Source organism: Serinus canaria, chromosome 15, assembly GCF_022539315.1.
Source record: "Serinus canaria isolate serCan28SL12 chromosome 15, serCan2020, whole genome shotgun sequence".
Taxonomy (NCBI): domain Eukaryota; kingdom Metazoa; phylum Chordata; class Aves; order Passeriformes; family Fringillidae; genus Serinus; species Serinus canaria.
The window spans coordinates 11,186,358-11,214,318 of NC_066329.1; the positions used below are offsets into that span (position 1 = coordinate 11,186,358).

The window sequence follows — 27,961 nt, forward strand, 5'->3', positions numbered from 1 at the left end:
CAGGAAGGTTTCCAGAGTGACTCTAAATAAGAACCAGCAATACATGCTGGGAGTTCACTGCAGGTGTGCAGGGGAGGGTGTGCTGTTGCTGGGAAGGATGTTTGCACAGGCAGTTGGAGAATGGGAGACTGGGAGGGAGGATCAATGCCAGAAATGAGTGATTTCCATTGGAGTCTTTGGGGAAGATGGGCAGGAAATGCTCTGTTTTCCTTAGGTTGTATAAAAATGGACATTTTGTTCACACAGGACTTGAGCTTGGGTTGTAGCTGCTCAGTTGTGCTTCAAGGCCCTTCTCCTTGGGAAGCTGGGTGCAGCTTTGATTTTCTAAGCTTTTTATGCCAGCAGGCAAAACTCCTTATAACAGTCAAATATTTTTGTAACTTCTATGAACTAACCAGCCAGTTACACTGAAATGCCTCTTAAAATTTACTGGCACACTGATCCTGTGAGGAGGCTGTGGGAATTGGGTACCTGCATCATGAAAAATGTCCTGTCACCATTAATTGGGAAAGGGATACTGCAACATTTGGAAATCCCAAATCAGACCTTTGTTCTGGTCATTTTTTGTTTAAATTTTCTTTGAAGTCTGTGTAGTTCTTTTTAATTTTCCTTGCAAAAATATTGGAGTGCTTTAAAAAAGACCAGTGAAAGCCAGCAGCCCAGAATATCCACAACTTCACAGAAGCAATTTCAGCACTTGGATGTTGCTGTGTGCTGCAGTGTGTTACACACAGGCTGTACCTGTGCTCACAAACTTGTGCTTGTGGGCAGATGTATAAAACCAGAACTGTGTGAACAGTTGAAGAATAGCAAGAATTTCTGTAGAGAAACAAAATAGAAGCTGTGCAGCTAAGGCATACAGAAGTCTGATAAAAGGCAGGAAAATCAATACTGTGATTTAGAAATAATAACACTCCCCCCTCCCCAAAAAATATTGTGCAGGAATCTTGAAGGGGAAATGGTTTCAAAACAGGATTCTGGTGTGTACTACATTATTTGCTTTGTCAATCAAATTTTGTCATTTCTATGTTGAAATAATTCCATTCATGCACTGGCTGGTCTGGCAGACTCAGTACAGTGTAGTTCACCCAAATTTGCCAGTGTGAGCATACTGCAAATGAGTTTCTCATCAGTATTGATCTTTCCATTGTGTATGGCACAGAAGTAAATTACATGATGTGATTGACAAAGTAATTTGCTACACTCAAATCAAAGTGTAATACAGGTGTGCTTCCCCTCTTCATTTTGCACAGAGCAATTTTATGGAGGTTTCACTGTGTTTAAACCTGCTATGTAATGTTTAATCATCTTTGATTGCTGATATTCAAAGTCATTTTTATGCTAGGTGTAGTTGTTATTGTCTTAGCTCAGACAAGAATAAATACAGGGTTGAAATGGTAATGCTGATTTACAGCCTGATAAAATTGCCTAGTTTATATACTTGTCATGCTTATTCTAGCTTAATTCCTCATACCCCTGGGAGACTTTTTAAGAGGGTTGTAGCCATTTAAAAATAGTTTTAAGGAGTAATAAAAAGCATGTCTATTGTTGGAAACAGCTCCTAATGTGCAATTGAGGTAAACAAATATTCTCCAGCCTTACAGTTCGTAGAGACTCATTTTGCAGCCTGGCTTTCCTGGAGGCCAATTAACAGCCAGTCAAACAGGCCAAGCTGTTTAGCTCTCTGCAAGCCCAGCTTGAGGAACTGCAGAGCAGGATGCCATGCAGGGATTCATCATTTGGCACAGGGGTGATACAGCTCTCTAGTATTGAAAGGAAGAATGTGTCAAACCTAACCCCAATTAATCTAAATTTAACTGCTTGAAAATACTGGAGCATGGTGGGAACAGGGGCACTCTGAATATACACGTAAGGTGGTCACTCACAGATGATGGTGTTTGCTATTCACTTGGTTTTCTGGAATGTAAGATAACATATTAAGTGGCTAGTTTAATTGTTTTGTAAATAGTCATAAATTGCTTTTCAATATTGTGATTAGACTGATTAAACACAAGTGGAGTTTGTAATGATTTTAATGGGCATTGTGGAAGAGATTATGACTTTTTTCAGGAAAATGTGTGTCTTACTTGCTTAGGGTTTTTGTTTTGTTTTTGGAGGGGTATATAAATCTCTAAAATAATTTCACTTTGAACTGAAGAAATGGATCATATTCCAGAGAGGATTTTTTCTTGCTGTACAGGAATAATTAAATTTTTTTTCAGTGGATTGTAAATTATTAATCACAGAAGTTAGAGCTGGAAATGCCTATTAGATGATCCAGTGTATTTCCCTGCTGGTGGAGAATTCAGTCCTCTGGCAGTGTCTGTCTCAGATATTACACTTCGAACTCATCACAGAACATTTTAAATTTTTTTCCTTCTTTCTCTTATTCCTCCTCCCCTGCCCTTAAGAGTTCATTTGCCTATGAGTGTACAATGGAAAGAGTATGGACATGCACATAATGCAGTTCACATCCGTTATAATTAATAAATGTTCAGGGATATCACAAAGAGCATATTCCTCTATACTTATCCATAAGGCAAACTTTAAAAGTTTTTAAAGCACTCTTGGAGTCTCTTTACTGGCAGAAGGCCCTGTAGATCTCTGCACAGTATCTCTGTCTACAGATGGTGTAGAGAGCTCTTCCTTCTGAAGGTTTGTAAAAGCAAAGCCTTCTCAGGCAAACAGTGGATTACAGAGGCATGGAGGGATTTGCTGTGGGTTGGAACATTGATAGCGAGGCAATTAGGAACTCAAATTGAATATTAAAGATTGATATACATAATGGGAGCACTGCATGCATTACTGCCTTGTCTTTCACATTGAATTAACATTGGTAACAACTAAATTTGGTGAAGCTCAGAATCTGTCAACAAATGTTGAGCAATGATGTCTTTAATATTCCCAGGCATGTGGCTGAAAACCTTTTGAAGGCTGAGGGGTGGAAGGCGGCTTCCTGTTTGTAAGTCAATTCTTTGCAAATTTTGTTTCCTGCAGTGCTCTCTTGGAAAAATTTGAGTTCCTTTATTAGCATATATTTTAGCATGGATAATTTCCCCTGTGTTCCCTAATAGTCATAAGTGACTTGATCTCTTCTCTATGACAAATAACTAAAATAAAGGAAAAATTTTCTTCAATGCAAAAAGGCCCTGGGGTTAAATGTTCTCACATTTAGGGGGTTGTTGTTTGGCTGGTTGATTTTTTTTTTCCTTTTCTTTTTTCCCTTCCTTTTTCATATGTGTGCTTTGTAACAAACCACACAGGGAAGCATTTGGGAAGGTGTAGCAGTGCTGGATGCATGACCTGTAGCAACAAGCAGTTCAGATTTGCCAGCTGTATTTGTGTTGAATTTAAGGGATTTTAACTTCTGAGAATTGCCATGGAGTATTTAATCCTACACTGTGATACATCTAGTGTGACAGTACAGTATATTTTGTTTTATTTTGTTACATTTTGATTTGCTGCTAAGAGTGTTTGCATTTCCTGTGCCCTGGGAACAGAGGCAAGTTCTTTGGCTGTCCACCTTGGGGACAGATTTCAAATCAGGGCATTCCATAAGTCACTGATCTGTTCCAGTGGATGCTTTGGTCACCATGCAGGTGTGACAGTGCCTGCTTTGCAGAGCTGAGGCTGAGTTTGCAGTGCTGGGTTAGTGGTTCTGTTCAGACTTTGGGCTTTTGGCTGATCTGTGGTGGGTGATGTTTGGGGTTTTTTTCTGAGGTAATGCTCCTTTCTGGTGCAGTTCAGCTTTTCACTAAAGGTGGGTGCCCACCTCTGGGCTTAGGGAGCAGTGAATATGCAGAGAATGTTTTAAAACAGCTCCTGTAAACCCAGTGCAGTGCATGTGAGCCTGCAAAACACACATTTCTGTGCCACCAGGAGAAAGAGGTGTACAGTGTAAGTACAAGTGCATGCAAGATGCATGGCGTCCATTTTTAACAAATCACAACAAATACACATTATCTTCCTGCATTTTAGGAGCTTGCCAGATCCTTCTATGGTACAGTGGCCTTCTAGAGATAGAAAACTATGTTGGAAAGGAAGGAAACCCTCTTTGTTTTCTTTTGTATCTGAAATACTCTTACAAATAACTAGTGTTGGAGAATTCAGCTTTTTGTGTGAGAACAACAGGTCTGAGATGTAAGAAAAAGTACACAGCTTGACAGGATCTTTTGTCAAAATCCTGCTCTTCTATTCTTACTCTGTTTGTGGCAAAAGCTAACTTGCTACCAAAAGGTAAACCACATGAGGGATTTTTACTTTAATGTGTAGTTATCAAGAATTTGTGTGTTCATTTCTTTAATCAAATTGTTGAGACAACCACAAATGAAAAAGATGAATTTCCTGCTTGACTCATTTTAGGTTATGGTGCCATTTTGATAAAAATCCTGTGATAGTGTTCAGGAGATGAAAACCCACTCCTTTAATTTAAGTTTTAGTGACTAACATCTGTATGTGACCACCCTATGTTTATACAGCAGGTAAATAATTCTGTAGGGGCCATCCATCAGTTTCATGATTTCACAAGAACACAAACCCTCTCCTCTCCCACCACCCCAAGAGGATACAAATTAGTGAACCAAGAAATGATGCTGTCGTGGCAGGCAGGCTGGCTCCTCATTCCGTATGCTGGAGGCATTCCGCTCCCTGCTCCCACCCTCTCCCCTCCCCCTCCTCACACTGTTTGTGCTCTTGATAACACGATGGGAATGATGACTGGCCCTTGTGCTGCAAACTTCTCTGCCTTCCCCACGGACTGACAGTGTTGATTTGTTTCCAGGTGCACGCCAAATTCCGCTATCCTTTCTACTATGAGATGTGCTGGTATGTTCTGGAGAGATACGTGTCCTGTGTGACCCAGCGCTGCCACCTCAGCAAAGAGTACCAGAGAGAATCAATGTTAATTGGTGAGTGAATCCTTTGAGTGCACATTCACAACTGCTGCTGGCACCTCAGGCTAGCTGCTGCTTTGGTTTCTGCAAAGCAGATGTTAAACTGAACTGGAGAAATTCTAATGAACTGTTCCTTTATTTTGGGGTGGGGAAGATTTTTGACTCTTAAGCATTTCCATGAAGTACCAGACTACTTTGAATTGTACATATTGAACATTCCCTTAGCAAGTGGATCCCAGAAAATAATTTTGGGATGTGTTTGTTCGTTGGTTTCAGTAATGTTTGTGTTGGGATGATCTGCCAGTTGAGGATTTACTGCCATGTTCAGCACAGCACCTCAGTAGCCAGAAATGTGTGTATTGCAGATGTGCTCTGGTGGGTGGATATTTTGTCCTTTTGTAGAGCAGCTCCTGTACAGAACATGTTGTGGTCACTAAACCTGCCTTCCTTCTCTTTTCTTTTCCTTAAATTCTCCTGTAACTCTCTGGTGACTGGGTTCTAGTTCTGCAGAAAAGCAAACCCAAGAAAACACCTACACAAATCTCCATGATCTGTAGCCCAGGTTCAGGGAGGTCAAAGAAACCTTTACAACAAGAGCTGAAAATGGACTAGAGGAGAGACAGACAGATGTGCCTGAGGCATTACCTTGGCACTGCTGTGAGCTTTGCATCAGTGTGTGCCAATCCAGTTGTTGCTGTGCTGAACTGCTCTCTTTTTCCTCCTTTTGATGGAAGGTGGTGGTGCTCCATGTTCCCTCTGCTTTTAAGCACAGAATAGCTGAAAATAGCACAAGCACCAGCTAAATTTTAACTGATGCATGTTAAGTGTGGAGGAGGACTAAAGCATTTCTGTGCCTCCTGCTCCCTGAGGTGCCACTTGGAACCTGGCATGGCTGGCACTGCCCCAGGTTCTGGACAGAGAAGGGAAATGTTCACCTATGAACACAGTGCTTAGTAGAAGGGATTGAAGAAGTTACAGGCAGGTGTCACTCTCCAGTGAGTTTTACTGACCAAGAATAATTTAAGAGAGCTAATAATCTGTGTAGATAGGCCAGGGGGAATTCCTGGGGTCACTGGGCATTTGGGTGCTTCACATTTTAGCTCTGAGACCCTGGTCAGAAAGGTTAGTTAAGCAGAAATTCTGTGTCCAGAGGAATTTTCTCATAAGATTATCCTAGAGGAGGAAAGGATGAATTAGCCCTTGGGATCAGCTTTTCAGAAAGCACTGACAAGACTGGTAACTGCATTCTTTGCAAAATAAGGAGCAATCTCCTGTTGTCTAAACCACTGGCACAGAAAGAGGCTGGTCCTGCAGGCAGGGCAGAGGTGCCAGATCAGCCACTTGTAATTTCAGAACAAATTAGCTGTGGAGAGTGGATGGTTCAGGATATTGAGATGGGACCTTTTCCAGCTAAATCACCAGTGTAAATTCCAGCCCAGCTCCATAATTACTGATAATAGTTTGGTGATCCCTACAAAATGTGCCTCAGTCCAGTTTGCTGGGAGATATTCCAGTCATATTAAAGCTCAATGGGAGCTAGAGATGCCCACTGTCTAGAGGGAGCAGGATTGTTTTGAAAGACCAAAGAGTGCCAGCTCCAAAGGCTTCAGGAAGAGGAGCCTGGCTAGTTGGAAAAGGGTTTGGTGGTGACTTCCTCAAGGTCTTGTGACCTGTGGTGGCTTCACTTGCTGGCAGAGAGAGATTCATGCTTTTGTTTTGTCAGAAACTTGGGGTTTTGTTTTTATTTCTTGGCAGAAACTTAACCTTAAAATAATTATTTTAGTGGGGGTTGTGGTTCAGTAGACCAGGTCTGCTGTACTGCTGGATCTTTCACTTTGGCATTTGCCAAATTCAAAGGAGTAAAGATACATTATTTACCTTTACAAAGTTGTATTGCTTTGTTCTGTGTGAGTAATACTGTTTCAAATACTTGCTTTGCTTCTTTTAACTGGTCTTTGTGCAGCCTCTTGACTTGGATCTCCATGAACTGTAATCTTTGAGTTAAAACTGGTTTGGTCTGTGGAGTCTATGTCTTGATATCGTTCACTTGCTGAGGGATGGGATATCCTGAAGACAGCAGTGTTCCAAACCCTACCTCTTTGTTTTTAAGCTTTTCTTCAGAGCTGAAAAAGTCCTTAAATTGTCTCTTCCTTAGGGACTTCTCTATCTGCAAGCAATTTCTTGATTTCCCATGAGGGAGTATCTCTTGACAAAGAATTTCCCATTATTCTCCTTAAAGAGCAATGAAGCAAAGTACTTAACTTCTCCTCAAACCCCTCAGTAGATTTAATTGTCTTCTGTCCTTCTTGGTTTAAGAAAAAAATCTTCATATCCTTGTATTCATTTTCAGAAATTTCTCTTGAATAATCTCAATGTTTCTCCTACTTTTAAAAAACAATTTCCTTGACTGGAAATTTGTTCTAAATTTGTTTTAAATGTCTGTTTTCTGCCTTTCCTTTTGGGTGCTAGAACTGTCTATTTTTCACCCTCCAGTTGTGCTGCTTTCTTTCCTTACATAGCTTCTGGTACAATGATTGTAGTGGATCTTTGAAGTTGAGAAAGTGATTATCAGTAGAGGAGGACATTGACAAGAGATAGTGCAGGACACTGCCCACAGTCTCTGGGATTCACCGGGGAGGAGTTCTCATAAAATTGGTGGGGATTCTGTTCTGTGTAAAGAAAAAAAAATTACTGTCTTGATAATGAACATTGTTGGAGAACACAGAAAACGGAGTTAATCAGCAGTTGGATTTTTTAGACTTTTCATACTGTGTTTTTATAACATTTTATAACATATACTGTGTTTTTATAGCACAGTATTTATTTGCTTTGACATGAAGGTTGTTAAATTCAGAGTGCCTTTCAAGACATTGTCTGTTCATGAAAGTGTATTTGTGTAATTGTGTTGTGATACCTCTGTCCTGATACTTGTATGGTGCTGTAGCAATTTGTATTGTTCTTTGTATTTCTGTTTTCTGAATGTCTCCACTCACAAAACTTCAGACAGGAAAAAGCCCCACCTCTGTGGAGGCATGGCTGAAACCTGGAGTCTTCCCACTCCCTAAATAAAAACCTGAGTGCAGCTCTAAATGAGGTGGAAGATGATGGCTGTGCCTTCCTCCCCCATTGCTCAGGCCAGGATGAATTTCCAGGCTGTGTCCTCAAGGCAGTGTGTGAGGCTGATCTTTCTCAGATCTCTCCCAGGAGGGCAAAGACTCAGGGGATGACGACATGACAGCAATCACAGGCTGCTGTAAAAGCACACAATCTCTTTTTCTCTTTCCTTTTGCTTGTCTCTCTCAACTGGGACATTTGTCCTGCCAGCTGAAATCAGAAAGGAGCCTATTTGGGTTTCCTACTAGATTTGAATGTCTGCTGTTTTTCAGGGTGGATATGTCTTCATTATTTTTACTCTTATCATGAATGAGTCTGTACTGAATGTTTTCAACCACAGCTGACCTTCAGTGAGACATGGATGTTGAGAGTGAGCTGACAAAGAGTAATTGGGAGAAGCTCCTGGGCTATCAGAGACGTGCTTTCTCTGTAGCCTGCAGCTTTGAAGATTCCCATTGCTAAAATTTTAACAGGATGGCTCTAACTCTATGTTAAGCCTGATGGATATAGAAAATATGCCCTCTGGCACAGTGAAGGAGCCATGTCTCTTTTTTCCCCCCTCTTCCTCAGGGGATAGAATAGATTTGCTTATGACAGACAGGTACCTGAGTATATTGTGTGGATCCTGTATGGGGTGCTCCATGCAGTGCAGCAATGGGATACATTTCCAGTATGCTCAGGGCTTTTCTGCTAATGAAAATGTCATTGCTGTCTTTAGCAGACTGATAGCAACTGCTGCTCCCAAGTCACAGTGGCAGGGTTTGGAGCTGGAAATGGCAAGGTAGACTGTTCTAAATAGTTCAGAAAGGTTTCATGATTATGCCTGACCCCCATCCCTTTCTTTTAAGTTCTGTAATACAGCAAGTTGCTTTTCAGCAAGGAAAGAAACTGTGTGTAATTATTCTTGTACAAGTGGATGACTGTGAGGAAAGTTAAGTGGTCTTCCCAGAGCCACAGGGAAGTGAACTGCTATAGAGAAGATTTCTAATGCTCTGTCTTGTGGTCAAGTCTGTGCAGCTCCACCTCTTCACTGAGCTAGATCACAGACTGGTCTGTATGAGCTGGTTTTATTTGCTTTGAGAGGAGGGGTGTGAAGGTCTTTTTGCACTAAGTTGTGTGGGAGCCCAGACTGGACAACCCCTCTGAAACTGGGGTTCAGACCTGGGACTCTCTGGGGCATTGACTCAGGAGAAGAAACAGTTGAGCTGAGCAGGTGCTGTTTCCCACAGAGAGACTTAATAAGCCAGAAACCTCCAAGTCAGTGGAGCCCTGGTAATACAGTGCTTAAAATGCATTTCTCAACAAAGTAAATGCAGATTATGCTTATGTAGGGCCTCAGCTCACAGCACAGTAACTCTGTCAGACAATGTTTTCATTGAAATGAATAAATAAAAATCATGGCATGTTACATTAAAACAAAACACTTGAAAACACAAAATTGAATCTCCCTCACCTTGAAGTTATCCTTCCATTATTGATTCCCTTGGTGCTTTTTTTTTTTAGCTTAGCAGCAGTAGCAGACAGTTGTTGTGTTTGGAGAGCAGCCTGCTCTCAATCCGGTGGAACAGCAGCACTGTAATCCCCTGGTGCTCCTCAACAGCCTGGTACACTCCAGGTTAGCAGCAAGCCCTGTGCCCAGGGGAAAGTTAGGCAGGGCATGAAGGGCCTGCCAGGCACACAGAGAACAGGGCACTGCTGTGGTGGTGGTTGAGATGGGAGTTGGTTTTGTCTGTCCCTGCCCAGGTGTGGCTGCCTGGTGCTGCCAGCTGATGGCAGGGACATGGTGACAGCTGGCAGAACAGAACCCCCTCCGTGTGCTGCCTCCTCCTGGGAACAGGCCCCCAGTATGCTCTGGTGCTGCACTCCTCTCCTGCCTTTTGTTTCCATAGATTAGGGCAAGAGACAAAAAGTGGAGATCTCTCTTGGAAGCTTTTCTCCTCACACCAGAGCGTTACTTGGAGTAAATTATTCTCACCTCCATAACGTGATCTCCCTTGTTTTCTTTAGGCCTTATTTACACTTGTGCTTTGCCACAGTTACAGCCATCAGTTCCTGTTCAGCACAGCTAGAGCATAGGAGAACAGAAACACAATTTTCTCTGTGCAGATTTACACCACTTTCTGTTAATGACACCGTCCTGGCAGTGTAGGGATGTGGATCTGCTTCCACCCTGTCCTGTTTGATGCCAGAACTCTGGCATTCTCTCCCATTGAGGCTGGGCTTTGTGCTTGAGTCAGTTGTAAAACAGCTCACCAAGGCTGTGTGGCTCAGAGGAGGGGGCTCCAGCCCTGGATCCAGCAGCCTGGATTCTGACTCCTGGTTTTTCCCTAGATTTCATGTGTGACAATGAGCAAATCGTGCTTTCTCCCAAGCATCTGTTTCCTCAGTTGTAAAATGGGAGAATGACATAAGCTGATTATGAAGCCTTTGAGGTGGGTACGTGTGCTTGCTACTGTGGACAAAGGAAAAACTGTGTGAAATAAAAGTTGGATAACTGAGTGGGTTTTAAATGTTCTAGTTAAGATATTTTCTAATCCTGTTTATTTTTCTAAGAGAAGTATGGGGGTGTGTTAGCATAGAGCAGAGAGGAGGAGCTGCTTTGGAGTGCTGATGCCACCACCTCAGCACACAAAATAATCTGTGAGGCTTTTTTGGAGGTTTGCAGGGGGAAGTTACCCTGCCCTGTGGATGGAGCTGAACTTAGCTGCACCCTGCCTTGCTGATAGCTGGTGTTTTCTGTGGCTGCCATCTTTTCACAGGCATTTCAGCCTAAACTTGCCTTTCAGGAGTCATTTTATGGCCATTTTGGTTTTTAGGAAAAAAAAGCCTGTCTGAAGGAGTAGAGTGGACAGAGATGCTGGGTTTGTGCAGACCCTGTAGCAGCAGCACACTTGCCCTGGGAAGTGTGAGGTGACCAACTCCTATCTCTGGAGCAGTGACACACAGAGCTGAGCTGGCCCTGCAGGGCTTTTACTGGGAACTGCAGAGCTGAGCAGCCAGGCAGGCTGAGCAGGCTGCCCTCAGACACTGCCACTGCCTGTGGCACCTCTGACCAGTGTGTTTGTGACGAGATGGTGCAGACTGAGCATAGACGAGGAGTGTCTCTGTGACCAGGAGAAATTCTCCAGCTTGGAACTGGGCTCCAGCATTTGAACCTCACTGTTAAACAGCCAGATGCTGAGCTTTCTCATTAATGTCCATTTAATCCTTCCTTAAGCATGGTTCACATTGTCCTAATCCAAAGCTACTGCACTGCAAAGCGTGGAAGCTGTGAAAGGAACTTTTCATTAATTGTTCTCTCACTTTTTCTGTGTGACTTCTGTTTCCTTCGCAGTGTGTTTTGTTTGCAGCTTGATCACATACCCATTTCAGCCAGTAATAAAATTCACATTGATTTAACTGGGTGTTGCCAGTGTTAACTGTATTTTCCACAGAAATTCCTGCTGTTGCTAGCCTGCATTCAATGTTGTTCACTTAGTAAGGGAAATTGTGTCTAATAAATAAGAAAAGATGTGTGCTTGAGGGAACCATGGCCACTGGTTTCCTACATTGCTTTCACTGCTTGATTGCACGGAGTTGGGTAACAATTGGGGCTCTTAGGAGGAAATTAGGATTAATAGTTCTTTAGACTCAGAAACTTGCCTTTAAATTTTCCTGAGAAGTACCTAAAATGTATCGGGAATGGCATTAAGAAAACCAGTAGCATGTAGCTGTGACATCCCTGTGTTTCTCAGTGTGTTTTGTCTTGTTGTCGTAAAATAAGCCCAGTTGAAATCCTCTGTCTCAGAAGAGCAATGAGTATTCATGCTCTAACAACCGGGGGTTCTTGTTTTATCAACAGTTTGTTGCTTGCAGAGAGGAAAAGTAGTGAGGAGTTGATTTTGTGCTGTGCAGGGTTCCTGGAAGAATGATGATGTACAGCATTTTAACGTGCTTTCTCCCATCATTTCCCCCTCCTCCTTCTGTGCTAACTCTCCTCTTAAAGCTGTAAAGCTGCCGAATCTGGTCTTTTTCGGATTTGTGGGAAAATTAATTGTGTGTGACTTAAGAGCTCTGCCTCCTCCTAATTGAAGGCATGGAGGACTGAAGCTTTGAAGAAAGCATAATTTTTCCCTAAATGTTTCCCAGTCATTTGAACTGAGTAGATGTTAATGAAAACCAGCATTAAAACAGACAAACAAGCGCCCCCCTCAAAGAAAAAAAAAATTCAAAATCAGCTGAATAAAGCCCATTCCTGTCACATACTCACTAAACCATTCTCCAGTGCCCTTTGAAATAGGCAGCACCTGGCCCCAGTGGTACAGAAGTGCTTCAGCTGTGAGGCTAATAATTCAGCATTCTTTTTCTAACTTTCAGATGCAAAAAGAAAACGCAGCACAGACAGCTACTCATCAGATTCGTGGTTAGACATGGATGAAGAATCTTGCGATGCCCATCTCCAGGAGGAGAAGGATGACAGCTTGGATAAGAACTCCAAATCCTTGGTGGATGGCTCCTCCTCACCCAACAGCACACACTCAGAAGGGAAGGAGGCTGCAGGGAGGAAACAAAAAGCCACAGTAATGAGGTACCTGAAAAGAACTTTGTCTAATGAGTCAGATGACAGCATCAAGTCAACGACCCCGACGGACTTTCCCAAAACACCCACGGGGTCTCCAGCTACAGAAGTTTCAACCAAATGGACTCACCTCACAGAATTTGAACTGAAGGGTTTAAAAGCCCTGGTGGAAAAGCTTGAATCCCTCCCAGAGAACAAGAAGTGTGTTCCAGAAGGCATTGAAGACCCTCAGGCTCTCCTGGAGGACATGAAGGTGGGTGTGATAACTTGGTGATCCACACAAACTCTTTTGCAGAAGGCAAAGTTCTGCTGCAGAGGGTTGGCAGAGGTGTGTGGGGTGACCAGCTCATGTCAGGCTGCTCTGCCTGACAGGGAAATGATTCCTTGAACCAAAGCTGTCTCTGGCTCCTGTTTGCAGCCAGATTTCAGTGACACAGTCCTTTCTGACTGTCACAGCAGTGGCCAAAAGTTTATATCCTCTCTTAATTCAGCACTTGTTATGTTCCACATGTAAATATTATACCTCAAAAAGTCTGTTTATACTTATAGTCTTAATCAGCCCTTTTTGGTCTCGTGTCTCCCTGGTGTACACCTCATTAGCTGACACATACAAAATGTAAATACTTGATTGCAGCTCAGAAGATAGATTGTCTAACACTTCCAGCTGCTTTTTTTTTCCTTTCACCTTTTTCATTTTCCTTTCCTCCATTGCCCTCTATAGGTTGGTAATTATTCTCCACTGGTACAATATATTGGTTTTGGAGTTGGTGTGAGGAGTGAGTACTCACTAGTGACACAACTTCTCTGTGGATTTTCAGTCTATGAACAGTGTGGATCTTCAGTTACATATTTTCTATGCACAAGAGCTCTGTAAGGCACAATCTGAGGGGGAAAATACGTGTTTATGTGGTAAATGGGGAGGGAGCCTGTACTATTTTAGTGCAAGTGGTGTAACAGCTGCTTAGAAAGGCTTCAAAGCCATTAGAGAAGGCTGAACATGTGCAGTGTGCAGTGGAACCATATTCCCTGATCTTGGAGCTTGGAAGTGTGACACACTGCTCTCGTTCTGGTAAACCACAAGAGCTCAGAAATTCTCTTCTTGCAAAATCAGCCACTTTGTACATGAAAGTGGACACACCTGCTCAAAGCTGCAGATGTAGAGTCACGAGCTTGCTCTGGGATCAGTCATCTTTTAATCAGAAATCAAAATGAAGACCAGAAGTTGAATTTGTGGTGAAGCAGAAAGAATGGTCATGTTACTTCTCAAGCTTGATGCCCAGGATAATTTTCACTCAAAAATCCAGAAAAGGGTGCAGCATATAATGGCTGGTGCAGATGTTGCGAGTGGGATCCTGCTCCCTCTCTGGATGCCAGACTCCAGAGTGCTGTGAGACATCTCCCTAGAGCACAGCAAGGTACCATATGTGAATCTGGCTTAAAGCACTGTGTGGGAGTATCTGTTTTCCTATTCCTCTCCAGAGCAGTGGATTCACTGACTACAGAGATGGAGAACTACAAATGGACTGTTAACAAAAGGCCAATATCACCTTTTTGGTGATACTGTGCTATAACTGGTACTAAGTGAGCACCTGCCAGTTATGGTGTACAGCTTGATGTTCCACCTCCTTTGATAACTGCCTGCTTCTAAACTTTCTGTCCTTGCCAGCACATGCTGTAACCATCAGGATGTAGCCCAGCATCTGGATACTGATGGTTCCCTGCTGGTTAAAGAGCCCATGACCACATCTAAACATCAGACACGCTGCAGGATTGTTTCCCCTGGAATCACCTCTGGATGTTTGGCCAGTCTGTGACTGATTAGCCAGAGTGAGATGTTTGTAAAACCATGTAAACTCAAACATCTTCTTGAATAGTGTCTAAAGAACTGCTAAAGAACTTTCTCACCCATCTTTTTTACAGTATTGACCCACATATAAACCAACCCTCAGTCTTCAGAGAGTGGGAGTCAGTATGGCAGAGTAAATTAATGAAAGCCCATGCAGCCAGCTTCCTCCATAACTCCCTGTGGTTGCACAATCCCCTTCCCAGGTCCTCTGAAGGAATGGGGGCAGTCAGGGGCAGTTGAGTACATTGCCCCCCATGTCAGGGGAGAGTCCAGGATTCCCAGCACAGGCCTTCTCTTTGCTCATCATCAGATTGTCACAGGCAGCCAGTGACAAAGTGTGACCCATTCCCATCTACTTCTGGGACCCTGGGTGCAGCAGCCATCCCTCCTTCCTGCCACTGTGCTCGTTGATGTGCAGAGAGCAGTGCAGTGGAGCCAAACCATCCCATCTCCTCAGAGCATGAGGTTTGTTTTATTCAGTTTATTCACTTCAAAAAAAAAAAAAAAAATCAAACCCAAGTGTGTGAGTGTGTTTAGAGCTTTAACCTTCAAAGGATGGGGCGTGCTGAGGGAGGAGTTGCCAAGTGACAGATTTTAGTCCTCTGAGCATGCTCCAGCATAATGGTCCTTGCAGGATCCAGGCTTCCTTGGTGTGAGGATGCAGCTGTTCCACCCTTGCTGTTCCATCAGGTTCTGATGTTCAGCCCTGTAGCTGGACAGGGTGAATCAATGTTCCCTTGGGGTCCCCAGGGATCCCCACCCTCTGCTCCACACATAATGGATGAGCTGTTGTTATCACAGGGAACTGGGGTGCAAAGACATTAAGATAAAAGGAATTTTGGGTACTGGCTTGACATGCCACAAGACAGTTAGTGTATTTAACAATGATATGTGCAAAAGATGATTTTAATTATATTGAAACTGTAGTGCCTTAACATTTCTGCAGAGCAGGAGTTCTGATCTTCAACATGCAGATCCCAAGGCAGGCATGAGGCAGGAGCCCACAACTCATGACACCCTGTGGAAACTTGACTTAAAAGATTTGCCCTGTACCACATAAAGACATAATGGCAGAGGAAGAACTGCAGTCCATTTTCCAGAATGGTATTTATCTCCTTGACCACTGAATCATGCTCTCTCTCACTTTGCTCCTAGTTTTCCTATCTGTACAGATAATAATGGGGGGTTTGCTGATAGCATCAGCAGTGGAGTGAGGAGGGCCCTGGCCCCTTTACCTCACCCTGATGAATACCCAGAGCAGCAGTCAGCTGTGTGACTGAGTGGAGGCAGGAGTCCTGCAGGAGCTGTGCAAATGACCCGTGCTGTGGCTGTACTTGGCTGTATTAACAAGGTTTATTTCATGGGCAACCCAACTTTCAGGCATGTGATGTATTAATAATGCTTCTTATTAGAAGTACCCTTTTAGTGCACCCATTTGAGAGTTATTTTTAACAAATGCATAGCAAGAACATGCTCTGACAAAGTCTGAAAGCTCTTGCTCTGCTGGGAAAGTCTTAAACAAGTTTCTTCCTGAAGCAAATAAATCAGTGTTTATTCTAGCACTTTTATTTCTTAATGAAATACACTCAGGAACTTTTTTTGTATGACATTCAAGTCTGTCTTTGTGCTTTAGGAAGATAATTAATGTTTTCAGAAAACAGGATATGGAGAGTTAAACTGAAGAAAGGAAACCATTCTATTCAGTGATGTGAAGTTTCACAGAACTAATCGGGGTAGCTCACAAAGAATCCATGCTTTGCCAGCTGAGCAGAGCACAGTCAAGGATGGGTGACTGGATTACTGCTCTTAGTGGTAAACACAACTACAGCTATTTACAGCTATTTAATGTCAAGCAGGTGAGACTTTCTGAAGTAAAGTAATTTATTTTCCTTACCAGAAGGGAGACTGAAAACTAAACTAAGCCTGTGTAAATTCCTTACACATCATCTGAGCTCCAAACTAAGTGTGCCTGTCTGGTGGGGACACAGCAATCCAGAAGTGCCAACTGCTGCCTCTGCAGATTGAGCACCCATTTATCACCGTGATCGATGGAGTGCAGCAGCACAAGGGAGGCTTATTTGTAGAGTGGAGCAGGCCTCAATTGGAGAGCAGGTCAGTTCTTCCCTCAGCCCAAACAGGGAATTAAATCCCTGGTGGTTGCAGCAGTGCTGGGGTGGGCTTATGCATGAAGAAGAGGTCACCATTGTCCTCCTTGGTGGAGTTTGCACTCCACGTCACAGGACAGGTAAAGCTGAGCATGCCTTGGATTGTGCCACTGCAGCCCACACACATGAAACCCACTGCCAGGGATTCCCACCTGTGTGCAGCCTCTGATTTCTGCACATTACATTTCTGTGTGGTAGCAGAGGATGGTAATTCCTCTGCTGCTGCTGGGGAACAGGATTGGGAGATCTGCCTCTTACTAATGCCCCAGACCTTGCCCACTTCAGAGCAAAAGCACTGCTGTTCTTCAGAAGGGCCTGTGGAAGTCCAGAGCAGAAGAAACTCGGTTTGGAGAACAGAGGTTGTCAAATATCTGCAACTCCTTGGCAGCAGGAGAAGATTCTTGTGCAAGACAGATGATATCTACTGAAATATGTTCTTACTTTTTCTTGCCAAGAAATCTTACCCCCTTCCCATTCTGATGACAGAAAAAAACCTCCCTCTACTGAATGCATTTCAGGGGAGTCATTCCTTGCTGTGCTTTTGAAATTAATGGCTAAGCTGAATTCTTATACAGTTAATCAGCTTCTTCCCTTCATACCTGCTGTTGTCACCACAGCCCTCAAGTGTAATGAATCGAGCCACCTTGTGCTGGAAGAGCATCATGTTGTTCCTCTAACTGGAGCCCCATGGCTTTTCTTTATCTTCTTTATTCTTGTTTTTGAGCAGGTGAACAAAACCCTGCCTCCCCCAGCCTGTTGTGAGCTGCCACTTGACGCTGCAGTCAGTGCAAGTGTGGCTGTGCTGTGCTCTGTGCAGACAGCCCTTGTTTTCAGCTGCCTCAGATGAGAAGCTGCCATCGTTTTGCATTTCTCCTTGGATAATATTTTCACGTGATACATATGATAACAAGAAACCTTCATTACCTTGCCAAGTTCTTGGAATATACTGTGCTTTCCATTGAACTCCGAGTCTCTGACAGTCGTTAGTGGAAATGTTAAGATTTTCTGTCTTACAGGCTTTCAAACCTAAGAGTAGCAAAGCAAAAAAGGGATTAATTTGTCCTTTGTTTATGGCTCTCAAGCTGCCTCCTTGTTCTGAAGAATTTTGGCTTTGCAATGAGAATACAAAAGAGCTCTCAGTTTTAGGATTGAACTTTCAGAATGTGGTCACAGCTCAGTTAATGCAGTGATCTCTCTCCAAATAAAAAGGACATGAGAAAAGAGGTTCTCACTTCACCTCAGCTTGGCCGAGAGTTAATTTGCCAGTGATTAAAAGTTGTTGGGTGTTGCACTGGAAGAGCAGGTACAATACAGACTCTGCATCACAACCAGGTTGGGGCAAGCTGGGTTTTACTCCTCAGCTTTGCAAACCCCTGAGTGCAGCCATAGCACCAGGCTGATGAAACTGGGCTTGTTCTGGTATCACTTCTTTTGGTCCCTGGTGCTGCTTTCAGCCTAACCAGCATCACCAGCAGCCTTGCTGGGTGCTGCTGTCTGCAGGAGCAGCTCTGTGCTGGGGCTCTGCTGTCTGCTGGTAACACAGCTCTCATTTAAGCACAGGCTGGGGAATTGGGCTGAGTGTGACAGGTTGTCTGAGCTCCAGGGAAGAGTGAGCCCCAGGGACACTCATCCAAACTCGGGCTCCTGGGGACTGGAACATGCCATCACACTCCGGGCTTTAGTTGGATGATTACAGATGAATTCCAAGTGCACTCCCTATTAAAACAATTACTGTATTTTAAGCTCTTTTTGTATAGTGTGTGAAATTACTAATTACTAGAGTGCTGCACTGGGGACTGACAGAGCCTGCTGCCTGTTGTTGGCTAATTGAGCTTTTTTCGTATACTTGGGAACAGCACCGCTGAACTTCATTGTCTGGGGTCATCTCCTAAATATTCTGTTGAAGTAATTTCCAACCTGCACTTCTCATTTGTTCTGCTGGAGCTTTTTTTTTTGGTCTTTAACCTCTTGGTGCTGATTTGGCCTTCAGTTTTCAGCAGTACAGCAGAATCCTCCTTCTGACTCCTTTTTTTTGTTTTCATTTCTTCCTTTTCAGCCACCTGAACTCCAAAATGAAGAGCTCTGTAGCTAAATTAGTGAGCATGTAGGGAGTCACGGGAGGCGAGTGTGGACTGTTCCCAGCTGCAGCACGGAGTGTTTTACCACCTCTGTGTTGAGTTACTGGTCATGGGAGTGATTCACAGTGGTGGAAGCTGTGTCAGCCTGTGCAACCCACTCACGAAATTTCTAGAACAGTGCATTAAAGAAAAGGGTTTGGTGGGGGTGGAAGGGAGGGGAGACCAATCTTTTTCCCTTAATGCTGTCCATAGTCACATCCTTTCCTGGTGAGCTGAATGCCTCAGCTGGTCACATCAAGGGAACTGGATTCCAGCAGCTCTGTGCTGCCCATCATGGGGGAAGGAAGGGCAGTGGGAATGATGGTGCTCTTGGATTGCCATGTGCAAAAAGATGAAAGGCTCCAGAGTACATTTTTATTCTTGGCTTACCTGAATGATCAGGCATCTGAGGATTGCTCCACGCTACACACCTGCTGCCCTGTGATGGCTGAAATAACAGGGGCAGAGCCTCACTGCTTCTCAGGCCTTCTGTAGCCTTGATTTGGAGAGAAGGGGTCAGAGCTGGGGTCAGTTGGAATTTAATGACCTGGATTTGAGGGAGAGAGGGGATAGTGGTAAGACACCGGTCTTGGATGCATCAATATTAAAGAATTCTGTAACATTTGAGGTGATTGATGGCTGATTTTGCTGCCTATTTTGCAAGAAGTTTCATATTTGGATGTTAATGACAGGTGCTAGAGTTTCAGTGGGAATTGGAAGTTTGGAAGCAAAAATAACTTGCAAAGATCTTGTCCTCTGCCATGAGAGCAGAGGTCTCTGTACTCTTGAGTTGGAGAAATGTTTCTCTGGTTAATAAAGACCTTTTAATTTACAACAGAACATACTAAAGGAGCATGCTGATGATGACCAAAATCTTGCCATTTCGGGTGTCCCTGTGGTCAGCTGGCCCAAGAAGACCACAAAGGTAATGAGACACAATTACTTACTAACCATTGTTGTGCCTGGTCTGGTGTTTATTTATCTATAATCTGACAAAGTGCTGTGTATTATCTGTTGGCAGCTGCTAGCATTTTTAACACAAAATGTTTCTTTTAATGGTTTTATGATTAAGACTTGAAGCAAAACAAGAAAGTGCCTTAGCAGGGAGAAATCAGAGTTTCCATTTAAAAAGAATTTGAGCCTTACTTACCAGTATAAAACTTTGATATGTCTTGATCGTTTACTAATTATGGTTAAATCTAAAAATTTTGATGCATTTTGTGTAAAATTAAATGATGTGTAAATGCTACAAATCAGTCACTTAGGGAACACTCTCATCTGAACGAGAAGATGGTTTTACTCTTACAGTGTGAGACTTCCTGAGTGTTCTGTCCATGTGCCACTGTAGCTTTGAAGCACTGTTTTCTGTCCTTATAGCCTAATTTTTCCTCCTATACATGGGAGTAATTCTTTTCACTTTGCAGGAGAACCATGAGGTTTGCTTGGTTAAGGCTGATAGAGAATTTGAAATAATTACTGAGAGAACAATGTCAAAAGGCTGGTTGTTATTTATAACAGTGGCATGTTTACCACACTGCAGTTATTCAGCACGCTGTAAAAGCAGCTTTGCTTATTTAGAAGATGTCTCATCGCTTCTATTTTTACTTTCATTTTTCACTGAATTAGTTTTATAATCCATTATTTCTTTAGAAATGCTGAAGGGGTCGGTCAGCTTAAATCAGGCTTCAATCTGAAAATCTGTCATTGTCCCTGTAGATACCTTTCCAGTAATTACCAGGGAAGAGAATTCACTCCCTTCTCACTTTTTGTGCTGGTGAGCTTGGTATGGCACGTGTAGCCATGAGAATTTGCTGTTTGCAGGTGGGAAGTAGGAGACCATAAACATGGAACTGCCAGAGGAGAGCGGGGCAGGATGAGCACATCTTGTTCCTTCTTGATCCCTTTTTGGGTTTTAGCTCAGCACATTTCAGAGGAGTTGGGTCTTGTTAAATACATATTTCCCTTTTAGCTTGTTATAAATCCATGGGATTATGCTCTGTGTTTAAAACATTGGTTTAGAAACAACAGTGGAAAACCTTGAGAAACAGGTGTGGGATTCTCCACTCCTCTGGTTTTATGGCTGCTGCTCGTTCCATGGTCAAGTATATTTTAGGTATTGGATAAAGCAAAATCTCTGTGACCAGAGAAAAGGTGGTGTGGGAAACACGTAAGATAAAACTGAGGAACAACTGACTCCCTTTTGAGCTTGTGAGAAAAGGGAGGATCTGAGTGCTTTGAGGCTTTTATAAGCTTTGGCATTTGTTAATGTTCTTGTTCACTTTCTTTTGGAACCTTGATAAATGCTTCATTTCTTCTATTTTATTTCTGTGTATTGGCAATGTAACTGCAACTGTAAAGGATTTGTAATTTTGGGGACTTAAATCTTACCCTTTTTTTGCAAAATCCATCTTGCTGGCTGCAAGGGATTTTTTTTTTCCCCAGGTGTTTATTTTCCTTCTGCCTTTCTGAAAGCAAAAACATTCAGGAGGTATCATTCCCACTGGTATGACAATATCAGTTAATAACAAATACAAGGAAAACTTTCACAGGAAGTCAGACTTTAGGTTGAAGTTTGGAAATAAACAAAAATTGATAGCAGAAAAAATGCTTTCACCATTCTCTTAATATTTGCTTTGCTTAATCTGTGTTCAGTTTCTGTTATGTCTTGTCTTTTAGTTCAAAGGTACACTTGCAGATAGGGCTGCACATTTCCCAAGAGAAATTTGTTGTGGTGCTTCTAACTGGCAAATGTCCTTGTCACCTTCCATGCTGCAGCTATTTCCCTTCCTGGGAACAGAGGCCAAGTGAACAGGCTGGGAAGAGGCATCTTAGAGCTGAGCCTTTGAGTTCCAAATTCAAATCTGTGGGAAAGACAATATAGGGGAGATTTGTCTAAAAGCAGTTTTAGTAGTTAAGCTTGGTTATTTCTCCTTTGTTCCCTGTAAGCCCTGATAATGAAATAGAAGATTTTAGAGAGAAGAAAAACCCTTAGGGAGGGGGAAACTCCCTTGGAAAATGGATTGTAGCTGGTGGAGCAAGTCTCCATGGCCAGAAGATCCCACAAATATTGAGCACAAGGCAGGGGAGTAAAATCTACCAGTAATTCTGCTTTCTGCAGTCTTGTGGTATTTACAGGAGAAATGGCAGCCATTTCCCAGTGCTCTCCTGAGATCCTTGTGTTCAGAGAGAGCAGGAGATCCAGTACAGCACAGTACCTGCTAACGTGGGGCTGCAAGGAGACATTTTACTTGGTATCAGCTTCCAGGGACAGGAGGATTGTCTGATTCCAAGCCATGAAGGAAAAGAAGGGAACTGAAATCCAGAAAGATGAAGCAGTACATGGAACAGAGTACATCTCTCTTGCCTTCTCCCGAGAGAAGGCTCCAGAAGAGATTTAGAAAGACAAGAGCAGCAGATGGAGAAGGAAGAATAAAGCCAGCATTAAATGCCAAAACATTTCAAAGAAAATGGAAATTACTGTAAAGAAAGGAGGGGAAGAGACTAGAAATGGCAAGAGAGCAGGATTAGGAGAGAAGCAAGTACTGAAAAGGGATGGAGTGGGAAAAGCAAAGAGCAGAGGGAGAGAGCCCTGATTAAAGTCAGGGAATAGGGACAGGGAGTGTGTCTGTGTAAGTAACCCAAGTTGGGGAAGGTCGAGCTTGGTTACATTGACTTGTTTTGAAGGAATGTGCCTTTGGTAACCTGAATGATTTTCGAAGCAGCAAATAACGTTTCCCTTTAAAACCAAGTCAGTTTCTTTCACGTGTTGTGAGTGTGAGATGAGCAGCGTGCACAGAGCTGCAGAAAGGCTCTTGAAGCCTGTGACATGCTGGGGTTTAAGGAAGAAATATGTTCATTCACCTCAGATCCCACTTCAGAGGGCAGGAGGTGTCATGGGCAGGACATTTCACCAGTACAGGGATGGTGGCCCTGCAGTGGTGCCTTGCTCTGGTCACCTTTTCCAAACCCTTTGGGGCTGCCAGTCACTGCAGCTCCCTGACAGAGAGAGTGGTTCTCTGGGAAAACAAACAGAAGCAATGATCAGCAATGGTTTTGTGAGTAGATGGAATAACTGGGTGACATTTGATGATCTTGTGGTTAATGCACAAAATGGGAGGCCGGGGTCTGTGCCTGTTCCCAGCTCTGCTGCAGCACCTTGTGTCGTGTAAGGTGAATGGCACATTCCTGCTCCCTGAGCTCTTCCTGGTGGAGATGGGGCTTCCCAGCTGGGAGGCTGGGAGGTGAAATTCATGGTTATAAAGATCTCTTGCATCTTCAGTGAAAAGTTCTGTAGTAAAATGTAGGAACCATTATTGTTTTGTGGTAATAAGAGAGATGGAGTGTGATTCATAGACACCTCTTCAGATCATATTTACTCATCTTTATGGAGCTATTTTGAGTTGCTTGTACTTCTTATAATTTATTGATAATTATTTAGCACAATAATTACTCTCCTTTAGGCACCTTTTTTTTCCCCCCTTTGGAAACTCTATTTCAGAAGAAGCAAGAACTTGTCTTTTTCTATTAGCTGTACAGAAAGAGACAACAGTCCAGTGCCAGTGGTCTTAGGATTTGTACAACAGTCCTAATTTGGCCTGTTGAAGGAATCAGGGATGTGGGACTGAGTGGATATGTGAAACCTGCTTGTCCTGCTGGCTGACAGTTCATGTTCCTTCAGGCAGGACATTTCCCCTGGCTGCCGGCGCGGATGCAGCTGTGGATGTGCAGCCCCCATCCTGTTCCTGTGCCGGGGGCTCTGCAGCACTGGCCTCTCCTCACTTGGTGCAGGGCTCAGTGTTAGCTGGGGGGTTGCAGTCATGGATCATTAAGGCTGCAAAAACCTCCAGCATCATCAAGTCCACCCTTTGTCCAAATCCTGCTGTGCCACGCTGTTCCAAGGGAAGAGCTCCATAGGGCACACTGCTTTCAAGTGCTGGCTTCTTCAGCAACTAAAGAGGAGCAAGGAATCATCCCAACTAACTTCCACCCCATCCCTGGGACATGAACTTTTGGGTGGTGTGAACAGAGCCTAAACCTGATTTTCCACTGTGGCAGCTCACAGCTGGTCACTGGAGCAGGAAGCTGCTGCCTGCCAAGCCCAGCCTCAGAACCCATTCCCATGAGTTACTCAGCCCTGCAGTACCAGAGTTCCCATTTATCTCTACAGGAACTAGGGATACTATTTCATTTAAGGAACTCAGAATATGGCTTAAGCAGAAACCACGTTTTTCAAACCATTTCCTATTTCTGGAAGACAACAGTCAATTCCAGCAGCATGTAATTACACTCTGTGGCAGTCCTTCTGTTTTTATCGTGATAAAGATCTTTAGTTGTCTATGAAGAGCAGCTATAAAGAACTAAAATATGTTTGGACTCTCCTGTTCTGTGAAGAGTTAGAAATGCAGACTGGGAGCTGGATTCTCATCTCTCTTACCTGGCACAAAACTAAAACCACTGCATTTGCAATGAGAGTGAGTGTCCAAATATATTTAGGACTGGCTGTGAGCAGGAGATGGAGCTGTAATTTTCAGGAGCTGGCTAACAGTGCTGCAATATGTGGCTCTTTCTCTGATGCCTGTTCATACTCTTTCTCCATGTAATTTTTACCTGTTGATTTTAAAAGAAGATAGCTGAGAAGTCTAATAAGGAAATGGCAATATTCCTATTTAATGGAGTACTATTAATTAGTAAAGGCCACAAACTGAAACTTTGATTGGATTATTGGTTTTTTTAAACACCAGTTTCCCTGCAATTGGCAGTGCAAATAATGTTCATAGCTCTGTATCAGGGCATGAGAACCAGGAAGAAAAAGTGATCATTGAATAAAAAAGGAGGGCATCTCTCAGGCTGGTTTTTTTTGGGTTGGGGTGGTCACAGGAGGGCATCACATTGAAAGGGGCCTTCTGGGATGGCAGCATCTGATTTCTGTCATTAGTGAGTTCTGTCCTACAGCAGTTCAGTCATTATTTTTACTAGAAATCTCTTCAGAGAATTCTACAGACATCCATGGATCTGAAAAAGAAGGATTAACTCATAGGAACTAATCTGTGAGAGGCAGAGCAAAAGGCTGATTCCTGAGGCTGAGGAAAGTCATGTTCCAGCAGCCCAGAGTCCTTGTGGCACTGTCCTGTTCCTGGTGCTGCTGTCACTGCCGCTAAAGGAGTCCTAGGAACAAAGCAGAAATACAGAGATTCCCTTTGCTTATCTTCCCTGTTAAGATGGAAGATCATATCTTCATCTTTTCTGCTTAATTTTCCCTAGTAGAATTTTTTTCTCTCTGTGAATTTACCTAATAATTTGTGGAACCTGTTGATCTTTTTGATCTCCTCAGCATCCTGTGCCAGTGTCCCCTGCAGTTTAATAAAGCTCTGTGTAGATAAGTACTTCCTTATGTTGTTTCACATCTGTCCTTTAATATCATAAATACACTTCATGCCCTCTGTGTCATGCATTCTGAGAAGTTTGAATGAGGTCTGTGTTCATCTCTGTGCTGTCAAGGATTTTTTTATGCCCCATTACTGTGTTTCAGTATTTTTTCCTCTATTTCCAAGCTGAAAATCACAAGTCAGTTCAGTCTTTTCTGGTATAAAAACCATTCATTTCAGCTTTTTTTTTTTTTCCCTACTCTATTCTAGTTTCATTATAGGTAGTTTTGAGGTGAGGGTGAATGTGGGATTCCACAACCACATATATACAAGATGTGATGTTGGAGAGCAGAGACTGGCAGGACATGCCTGGTTCAGCATGGCCCAGCAGAGTTGAAGGGGGAGATGATTGTTGTGTAAGGACTTCAGGGAGTATCATCATCAGGGCAGGAAAAGAGTTATTGAAGCTAATGGACAATGTTGGCATGGGAGGAAGTGAATATAAACATACCATAAATAGATTTAGGCTGGAAGTAAGATTTCAGATCATTGTTCTGAACCAAAGAGCACACAAGAAGAACAGTGGACAACTGTGATGAAAAGGGTGGGAGATTTTTAAAATGAAGCTGTATTTTAAATAATAAAATTCAGCAGGATTAGGTACCATCTCCAGATCTGGACCCCATAAATTTCCCTATGTACTTGCATATGCCTGCCACTTATTTCCAGCAAGGAAACTTTTTTCCCTCTTCTTGGTGTTTCACCTTAAAAGTGCTGGGAAGATAAGAAAATCTACCAGTTTTTAATAACAGAGCTCTTTTATTTATGGATTCAATTTTGTGTGTCATTATGCATTGGATCAAAGCTAAGAAATAGTAAAGAAATGGACCAAGAATCAGTGGACACAATAAATTCAATTATATGAAAAATTAGGGGGTAGAGTGTAAAATTGAATGTTTTGATTAAATTGAAACCAGTGTGATTTTCCAGAAGTGCTGAGCATTGTTTTATATCAGGTTTTCTTTCAGTTCAGGGAGAGAGGTGTGAGGTGCACAAAGAACATTCCTGAAAACCTTTGAATAAGTGCTTCCAGTTTTTACTTGCTTGCTTACTAAGAATTCCTGCCATAGCTATCGTTGGGCCAGCTCCACCCAGAGAAGCAGGAGAAGTGAGGGACTCGTTACAGCAATTAGTGTTTTAACCAGAGTGGTGTCTGAAACAGATCTGAGCACGTAGAAATGGCACAACATCAAACCAGCATCAGCTTCAGGAGCCTGCCCGGGGCTACCACCAGGAAAGCAACATTCCATGTAGCAGCAGTGGGAAAACTCTGCCAGATTCCCTAAGATAGACCAGTTCCATGGAGATCTACTCAGGGAACTTCCTGTGGGAATACAAATGTATTAGAAAGCACATACTGATAATTAAAAACAGGCACTTAAGAATTAAAGTAAAAATCGAGTCTATCTGGTGTTAGAAAAAGCTTGGAAAGGATAAAAAAGATAAAGGTAGATAAGACAGCAAAACAATCCTGTGTAAATTGTTGCATGATGTATTTACTGGTTGAGATTCTGGGTAAGTTGTATGGTGTATTTTTCTGGTTGAGATTCAAATAAGTTTTCCATCAGTCATTCCAAGTGGTGCAGGAGCAAAAAGAAGATTTAAACTGTCACATTTCATTCTTGCCAGGCACCAGCTTAAAGGTGTTTGAAATGATCCCACACAGCAGAGCCTGAACTCTGTTTGGTGTCAACAACAATTTTAAATGCCAGTAGTCTACAAGGAGATTTGCATATACAAATATGTGTGTATTGTGAATCCTTTTTGTTGATAAAAAGTCCTGATTATAAAGTTCATAATCTACTGCAAATCAGGCATTTCTTCATAGTTATCAGATGCTAATAATTACTTTTCTCCCAGAAAATAACACAAGTACAAAAGAAAACAAGGATTTAAATCAATTTAAATTTGTTTTTCTCTTTACTGATTTAAATTGTGATTGGAATCAGTGATTTAAATAATTTTGAATAATTTGTGTTCTTTTACACTGTAGGATAGTAGATGCCATGTGGTAGGAGAGAGCTGAAATATATTCAAGAAAAATACCCCAGTTCTGGCTCCTGACAGATCTATTAAGACACAAAACCACATAGTTGATGTTTGGGGGATATTTTTTTAGGGGACTTCCCACAGTAGCTATGAAACGAAGGCCTTCCCCTGCTAAGTACACTTGGAGGCAGGAAAAAAAACCTGATGCACCAGAACCAAAGGTTTCTCGAGGTGCAGTGCAAAGGAGTGAAAGCTGTTGAAGCTACTGGGAGTTCCTGTCAAGCCTCTGCTTTCCCAGGGCTGCACTGCCCAGGAAGGCAGCTCCTTGCCTGACCTGTTTATTTCTCTGAGCACTGTTTCAGTCTCTTACACACATTAGTCCTCCAGACAAATTCATTTGTGCAGGAACTCGGTGCAGACCCGAGCACTTCCAGGGGCTGGTGGATGTGGATCCTCCCTAATGTGCCATGGGGGGCTGGAACAAGATGGTCTTGAAGGTCACTCCCAACCCACTCCACTCTACAAAAGAGCTTCACTGCCTATTGCCTCAGTATTTTTCTAACACCTTTGCCTGGTGACTTGACAGATTATTTCTCACCTCAAGAGGCTGTACTTGAAATATTGTGTCCCTTCAGGGAGTAATTATAAATAGCAAGGACTTGAATGAGCACCTTCTTAATCTTCCATCTTTGACTTAATATTTTCACTTCTTATCAACTCTCAGCCACTTGCTTTGAAATCTGACCAATGCCTTTATGTGATTAATACATCAAACAGGTAAATTAGAGCCATTTTGACTCTGACTAGAAATCTAAATGGATTGGGAAAAAAAATGAACAGACATCTCTGTTTTCC

The 27,961-nt window shown here is 42.8% G+C and overlaps 1 protein-coding gene across 6 annotated transcripts in view; it reads left to right on the top strand.

Annotated features, from left to right (window-relative positions):
- Positions 1 to 27,961, top strand: part of KDM2B (lysine demethylase 2B) — a 103,364-nt gene that overhangs the window by 45,814 nt on the left and 29,589 nt on the right. For all 6 annotated transcript variants that reach the window (XM_018916747.3, XM_009092449.4, XM_030230865.2 and 3 more), the window contains 3 exons: positions 4,781 to 4,907; positions 12,363 to 12,817; positions 19,531 to 19,617. In XM_018916747.3, coding sequence (XP_018772292.1) covers positions 4,781 to 4,907; positions 12,363 to 12,817; positions 19,531 to 19,617 — 669 coding nt within the window. The remainder of the gene's footprint in view (positions 1 to 4,780; positions 4,908 to 12,362; positions 12,818 to 19,530; positions 19,618 to 27,961) is intronic.